The sequence below is a fragment of the Mesitornis unicolor genome, unplaced genomic scaffold (assembly GCF_000695765.1).
Source record: "Mesitornis unicolor isolate BGI_N332 unplaced genomic scaffold, ASM69576v1 scaffold19597, whole genome shotgun sequence".
Classification (NCBI taxonomy): domain Eukaryota; kingdom Metazoa; phylum Chordata; class Aves; order Mesitornithiformes; family Mesitornithidae; genus Mesitornis; species Mesitornis unicolor.
Window position 1 is genome coordinate 35724 of NW_010194571.1, and position 8143 is coordinate 43866.

Consider the following 8143-nt stretch of genomic DNA (forward strand, 5'->3'; position numbering starts at 1 on the left):
GCAGGCGGATAAACCCACCGCAGAGCGGGAACGGAGGCGCTGGGCTGGGCACGCACCGTTTCTCATGCTGACTGACGGGCTGCCAATTACGTGGCAATTAGTAGAGTAAATGGCTGAGATATGTTTCCCCTTCCCCAACCGTTTTATGGTTTGGTCATTGTTCGGGGGGCGATGTGTCCGAGCTACCGTGAGTTTCGTATTTGTTAGCCTTAATCAGTTATAGGATGTTAATTATACCTCCAAGCTGACTAACCTCAAGGAGCTGAGCCTTGTGCCCTTGCCAACATGGCTCTTCATTTCCTTCCCTTTGTCTCTCCCAGAGATCAAAAATAGCCGTCTACGAGAAAATGTGGTCGTACATGAAGTCGGCCGAGCCCTCAGTGTTCACCAAAACGACGGCAGACGGGGTGGCGAGAGTGCGGAAGTCAAAGGGGAAGTTTGCCTTCCTGCTGGAGTCGACCATGAACGAGTACATCGAGCAGCGCAAGCCCTGCGACACCATGAAAGTCGGCGGCAACCTGGATTCCAAGGGCTATGGTGTAGCAACCCCCAAAGGCTCAGCATTAAGGTGGGTGGAATAATATAACAATATCCATGTTGTTATAGTATTCCACCTACCCTGATGTATTGTGTTGTCATTTTCTTTCTTGTGGATTTTGAGGTAACTTTAAAGTATAAAATCTTCAGTATTCCATGGAGTTAAATAAGACGGTAAATTATGGTTTCGTTTATTTAATGCATCCATTCTTTTAGTGTTCTCTTCGTGTTGTCCTTTCTGATTGTTTGTTGCTGTTTTAATTTTACAGTTCAATGGCTTTTTCAATTTAAATGGTAAAAGCCAAGTTTACCTGCCATATGTGACGAATGTTAACTGCATGATGTGGTATTCTTGTTACTTTTTTTCTCAAAGACGATTTCCCCATCCCGCACACTTCAGTTTTGAGCAAATGTTATCCTCCATGCCACCTTCCAATATTTAACCCTGTATTTGCTGTACAGACATTTTGATAGCTCCACGTTCTGTGAAATTTTAGCCAATTTGTCCTCTTGTGCTCCTTTTTTTATACGTTACGATTTCCTAAGCATTTGTGCATTATTTTCTTACAAGTTATGTTTTATCGTTTCAAGAAATGCTGTTAACCTGGCAGTATTAAAACTGAATGAGCAAGGCCTCTTGGACAAATTGAAAAACAAATGGTGGTACGACAAAGGAGAGTGCGGCAGCGGGGGAGGTGACTCCAAGGTCAGCCTCAATGTCACCACAATCGGGTACCTTAGCAAAGAGTAATCGGCAAGGCTGTTATTTTCCTTCTCAAGAAAAAAAAAAAGGCAAAAAAACCCAACAGATTAAAACTATTTGAATTATTGTGGTGGGGAAAAAAAGCCATTTGCTTGCCCAGTAGCTCTTTCAAAGAAACGGTCTTTTTTAATATCATAAACAGGCTTGGTCGAGCTTGGAAACCTTATTTAACTAACAGATAGAAAGTTCAGCATTGGTGGGACCTGAGTACATCAGTATTTGTAACTGTGCAAGAAACCAGTGACCACATCTGGCTGCCGTAACCCCTGAGGACAGGGCTTCAGTCCTCCTCCATGACTTAGCTGTGATGTAGAGTGGGTTTTGAGAGGGGTTTTTTCACAGGCATTGGCTATGCCAGCACAGACCTGGAGGTGAGAGGCCTCCCTTCTCCTTTGCTATTCTGGGGAGGGTTCAAGCGAACCAGTACGAGCACGCGCTGCTTTGCTGGCCTGAACTGGTGCTACCAGAGCCCCTGGGAGGAAGCCTGGTGTCTGGAGAAAGAGGGTTTGTAGCTCAGGGAGAGAAAAGGGGGCTGCTCATCTAATGGCAGTGTAGGGTCAAGAGAAAAGTCAGGCCATGATCATAGCAAAGACATAAGGTTACGCAGAGAACGTAGTCACCTGTTTATGGTAAAATAGCAGCAATAACGGTGACGTGTAAGGAGCTGGAGCTGGCAATAGGCAAAGCTGAAACAAGAGAGAGGTAGCTTGCACCAGAGAAGTGTATTGATACCTAAACTGGAAGTGAATCTTAAGGAAAGAGGTTTTCCTAGTTTTCCCTAGAATATTCAGGTGTCACCTTTTGTGCACCGCTGACCAGTGTCTGCACACCCCTGTGCAGGAGCACTGCTTCTGTGCTTGCTCTGCTTTTGGAACAGAAGTGGATTAAAATCCTAGCTCCAGTGACAGCAGTGGCAAAGCTGTCATTGCCTTCTGCCGAGCAGAGGCTTCCAGGCAGCCTGTGTGGCAGCAGACCTCTCAGGGTTGCTTTAGTGAGCCCGTGTACTGCAGAAGTTAACCCGTGTGCTTTCATATTGCCAACCTCACCCTGTACAACCGGCAGTTTCTGCAGTCTAACCTGATGAGGAGAAGCTGTAGCTGGAGTAGGCTTGGTCAGCTGGGGTCCAGGCATTACCAAAAAGAGTTAATTTAAAATACATCGTTATTCTGAAAAGTACTGAGATTAATTTTCATGGTGACACTCTCCTAGAGCTAGTAAAACCAGTTCCTTAAGGAACAATAACTCCTAATTGCTCTTACAAAAATGCTTCAGCTTTGGTCCAAAATCAATAACAACAGTATTTTGAGTAAACTGCAGTTTCGGACAATTACTGCAAATTACTGCTGCATTCTGTTAATAAGAGTTGCTTACATTTGGCTACGTAGGAAATTACTCAGCTGCTCATCTCTGATGTTAGCAAAAGCCACTGTGTAATATTAAAGGAAGGATAAGCTCTCGAATTCAGGTTTGTTCAATAACTGGAGGTCTGCAGTGCTCAGCAGCAGCCTGGGGATGAGTGTGAGCTTTTTTATGCTTTTTAGCTCTGCTGCTCATCCTTCACGCAACATTTTTATATAATGTTACACTTGCCAGTGTATTAAATGTTTAATATTCTCCTGGGATCCAGCACCGCATTGTCTAATGCTGCCTCCATGAAAGAAAACTCGTACAAACCAGCTTCAATGAACTTCATTGCTTCGAGTTCAGTGAATTAAACCCAGCCAGCTAATGCTTACAGCCCAAAGGAAGCTAAATAGGACTTTTAAAATTGTCATAATTAGGGCAGGGCCATCCTTCTAGTTTTCCTTGTGCTGAAAAACCTTTTACAAAGGTCAGTACCATCCCTTAGCAAGCCTTGGCCCTGGTCGGTGCAGTCAGGTGTGCTGTGCTGCCTTGGGTAGGTATCCAGGGAAGAAGGAGGGGGAGCGGACACCGTAACAAGTGTTTTGCTGTTTTAATCTGTAAATCGCAAAGCACTGTCTTGCTGCAGTTTGTCCTGACACACTGTGATGAAGGACTGCCTGTTTGTCTGAGCTACAGACATCGGCTCTTGGGGGCACAGCTCAGCCGGCACAAGTCCCCAGGGAGGAGAACATGGGTTGGAGAAGACGTCCTGCAGAAGACTGTGCTAGGGGAGGCAGGGAAGGGCTTAGCTGTTGTTTCTAAAGATGTTGTAAATCAAAGGGCTTTTTTGTTACAAAGCGGCTTTCCTTTTGAGATAGCGTTTCATAGGCACTGCCTGCTGCAGGCTGCGATGGCGCGGTGTTGCAGCAGACAGGCAGATGCCTTCCCAGCAGCACACACTCCCATCGGCAGGCACTAACGCCGAATTCAGGCTGTACCCCAGCCCTGCGGGAGCCTCGTTGCCCTCTCCGGAAAGGCGAACCCCAGTGCTGCCCTCCAGGAGTTACAGCCCTGAAAGTCTCACTGGCCTCTCTCTCCTCCTCTCCATCCTCCTCATCATCCCATCCTAGCTCTCCAGTTAATTGTTTATATGAACACAACTGAATTTATAGAGTGTTTCAGAGGAGTCGCTTCCAAACTGGTTTGGTTTTTTTTTCCCTTTTCTCTTAAAGGAGGTGGTGTAGCTGGGGGGAATCAGAGGGGATGGAGTGGTGAAGGTGCCTCAGGTGGAGATGCAGACCTTGCACCCCATCACACAGGGTGGCACAGGGACCATTACTCACTCGGGGCAGCTCTCTCTACCGGCTAAGCTGACAGTCCACCTCTCAGCTCTGCCAGTAGAGACCCAGGCTTGGGAAACTGCCGCCCCAAGTTTGTAATCAGCCGCTTGTTGCCTACAGCCGATGAGCTGTGTGTAGCTGTGAGTTGTTGCAGACTGATGGTGCCCGTTTCTTAAGCTGAATTCCTTTGTGCGGTCTGATGTTGTAGCTTGCGCTGAAAGCCAGAGGTAAGTACGCAGCCTTTTTGCTTGTGCCAGCGACTATCGTTGTACCACAGAAGACCCAGTCACCCAGAAAATGCCCTCCCGTGCTCATCCTCCCGGCGGTTTAGCGTGCAGTTCGCCTGCGCTTGGAGATGAATGATTCCAAGGTCACCTCTTGTTATCGTATCTTCATTGCCATTGGAAAAATTAAACAGTGACTTCAGGTTTCGCAAGGATTTTGAGTCTTACAGTGGGAAAAAGAAAATTTATTCAATTGACTTCTGCAGTCTATTCGGTTACATGGACTGTAAGGTTAGTCCTGAGAGTATTCCGTGGTCCTGGGCTCCACTTGTAATTTAAGATTAAAGAGATTATGCTTTTTTAATGAGATGGTTTTAAAGGCCTCAGCTGACATATGTCTCATTTTCAGTGCTCCCCATGTATGCCAGCGCTGGTGTGGAGCAGAGGGTGCCAGTCTGCCCTGCAGTTCCTTGGCTGTCAGTGCTGCCCTGGCGAAGGGAGTTACCCCATTTTGGTAGTGGTCCTTATTTAAGAAGTAGAAGGGAAACGTGCTCCATCCATATGTAATTTGTCTGCGATGAATGTCAGTATGTGTGGGCTGGCTTGTCTGGTGCAGACATTCTGGTACGTGCTTCACAATTTGTTCACTTAGCTCTCCTAAATGAGCGTGAATTTAGTTTCATCTGTTGGATTCATGGCAAAATTACACCGTCTTCAAATTCCCTTGTACATGTGAGCTGAGTTTTCAATCATGAGAGAATGCAAAATAGCAGTTATAAAAAAAGATATTCCAGGAAATACGTTACAGTGTATTGCGAGTTTGGAAACTAATTATTTTGTTTATTATACAATCCTATCATCTCAGAGCTGAGTGATGGCTGAATAGGAATTTAACAAGAAGTAGACAAAAGGGGATGCAGACAGCGGTAGCAGGCTGAGTGACTTAAGTGAAACTAATTACTCAGTCGCATAGGAACAGTTTTCTGCTAAGAGAGATTTCTGTAGTTCTGCTGTTGATACATTTCTTGTATTCTTATACCTTCACAGTAACATTTAGTGACAACCAACACAAAAGGAGGTTGAATGCAGCATCTCGCCAACTTCACATGCCAAGATTCCTTTCTAATTGTTTTACTTAATTTCTTTAATATATTCTTTTTTTAGGCTGATACCCTTTTGGAGTCTACCTGTGAAAGGACATGTGATGTAATACTACTTCATTTTTCAGTTGTTTCATTTTAACCGTAGAATTACTCTTCCAGCGTGCTAGTTGGGCTCTGCCCTCAGAGCCGTGCTCCGTAAAGCATCGCATTCCCAAGCCCTTCCAAGCTGTGAGCGCGGCCATTAGCAGATGGGATTTGCTTCTCCATTCCTCTGTGCTATTTTGCTTTGATACGTTTTCAGCACAGCCGTGAGCATAATTTTTTTTAAGTGGCATATTTTTAGAAGAAATCTGTTAGGCATTATTTTCGATGATACCTGACATCTAAAGAGCACCATTGCCAAATGTGTTGTGCTTTAAAGAGAACATTTGGGGAAATGGCTATCTTAAAAAGATGCAGCACAATTCATTTGAGCAATTTGTTTCAAATTATGTTCATCAGCGTGAATTTACTTGCCACCCATTCTATAGACCTGGGTTATGAGCTGGAAAAAGATAAAATGGCTGGTCAGAGCCAGTGATGGTAGCACAGAGCTAATTCATGCTCAGAGCTAGGAAGGTAATACGAAATAATTGCATTGTGCAAATTAGTGACAAAATAATACTTTAAAAGGAAGACATCCGAATATTTGTTTAATTGACAGCTATTACTTTATTGCATATTAAGAAATAATACTCTGTATGTTTTGTGCCAGTAATGAAGTCTTAATGCTCTAGGAGTTCATTGGAGCATCCTGCTTAGAGCATTGCCAGGAAGGGCAGAGAGCCTGCCCCAGTTTGCAGGAATCTCTGTGCTACTGAGCAGATTGTTGGAGGGTATTTTCCTGGGAATGTAACCAGGAGACCCAGAACAAGGATTTGGGACAGGCAGGTTGCTCAGGCTGGGAAGGAGCTGGTGGAGTCAGGACTTGCATCTGAGAATTGGGAACGACTTTGTTTTGCCTGTATAACCTTTAGCATCGTGGAGACTGGCTTTGCTGCCTTGATGAAGCTGGACCTGAGTGTGCAAGGAAACGTGCTTGTCTGTTAACCACGGCAGAGCCGGGCCTCCTGCAGCAACACTGCATCCTGCCTTCATGGCTGCAAGAAGCCTTGGAGAAAGACCCGTGACTCATGCACTCATTTTGATACCTGTGGTGCTTAACAGTTAAATTCCATAAATTGCTTGCATGAGTCATTTATCCTGCATTGTAAGCATTATTATCGGGAAAAGCCGAGGCACAGCTCCTTGGAACTGGAAAAGGAAGAAGGAAAACCAGCAGCTTGAAGTGGGGCTCCAAGCAGCAGGAGCAGGGCCCTTCCTTTCAACATCTCCCTGGGGATCTGGGCCTCACTGTTTCCTCTTTAATGGTAACTGCTGTCACTTAACATACAAAGGGAAAAGTAAATGCCTTTCTTCTTCTTCTTCAAAGTAGCTCTGATGTTGAGCTCAGTTGGTCGCAGGCGCTTGTGCTACTCTGGTGGATTGCTCTGCGCTCAACGGCACTGTAGTCATGCGTGGGACATCTCTAGTCTTATACAAGCAATGTCGCTGTTCTTTGAATGTCCTGTGTGGCCTTTGGACTAAGCAGCACCCACCTGCAGCCTGCTGAGGAGCCCAAGAGCAGGAGTCGCAGAAGAAGTCATCCCAAGAGGAAAATAAATCATAGAAGACGGGGGGGAAAATGGATGTGTCTAGAGGCAAGAGAAAGAGAAGGTGAGGGGATAGCCCACATGCAAGGTAAGTTGAGTCTCTTGCTCATATCCATCCAGGTTAGAAAGGATCCAGGCAATGACAGGAAAGAGCCACGTTGCTGTTTCAGATGTTGTAGGTTTGAGTGTGACATTAAGCATCTGCCCTCCCTTGGTCTGCCTCCCTTTTCAGGTAGCTCTTCCTCCGACCTCCTCGCCACATCTGTACCTCAAGCCTTGGGCACTGCTGTAAGTGAGCTACAATGACTTGTTATGGCTTGCACTTCCTAATCCAATAGGCACGTATTATTGCATTAGCGCTTGGCAGTTCTATTAATTATGATCCCGTTAGTACAGAGTTTAATTTGTTTGAGCTACATTTATGAAACATAGAAATATACTTTCCTGGAGACACTTGCTGCTGCCAAACACAGGCTGCAAACTCTGCAAAGACTGAAGGAACGGGCAGTCTCAGCTGGTGACACATCTGGCTGGGTGCAGATGTTTTCAGTGTGTGTAGGTGTTTCAGTGGCGTTGTGCATCTGTGTATGTCTTCCACGTTGCAGCAAATGCAGCATGGTTAAAACTCCTGAATTTAAAATGCATGCCTAGTTACTGCAGGTTCCACACGGATGTTCTGGTTGCTCCAACCCGCCTCAGAAAAAAAAAAAAGCAGTAAACCTTGAACTGACCAAAAGAACACCGTTTATGGAAAAACTCAGTAATGAAGACTCTCTTGTTATGGAGAACTATTGCTGCTACTAAACACTCAGCAGTAACTAAAAAACCTATCCCCTGATTGTTTGCATAGTGTTGAAATGGCCATGGAAAGACCGGTGTTCAGCACTCTGCAAAGCCTCTCCTTTACAGGCACTCGCCATCGGAGCAGCAGAAGCCGGTGTGCCTGTGCAGGGGTCACTAACGCCCGGAAAGCAGCGGCAGTCCTGGCAGGGCGACACACCGCGCCACTACAGCAGCAGAGGCCACCACCCGCACCCGTCTCCCACAGCTGCTGGCTTTGTTGCTGGCACTATCACAGCATGAACAGGTTTCTAAAACTACATTGTGTGCAACTTCGTAGAGAAGATTTTTGTCATCCTGT

At 45.7% G+C, this 8143-nt stretch overlaps 1 protein-coding gene across 1 annotated transcript in view; it reads left to right on the forward strand.

Annotated features, from left to right (window-relative positions):
* Positions 1-8143, forward strand: part of LOC104543288 (glutamate receptor 3) — a gene marked incomplete at its 5' end in the record, with an annotated part of 56298 nt that overhangs the window by 35337 nt on the left and 12818 nt on the right. Inside the window, 2 exons of the mRNA XM_010187864.1 lie at positions 321-568; positions 1129-1243. Of these exons, the coding sequence (XP_010186166.1) occupies positions 321-568; positions 1129-1243 (363 nt within the window). The remainder of the gene's footprint in view (positions 1-320; positions 569-1128; positions 1244-8143) is intronic.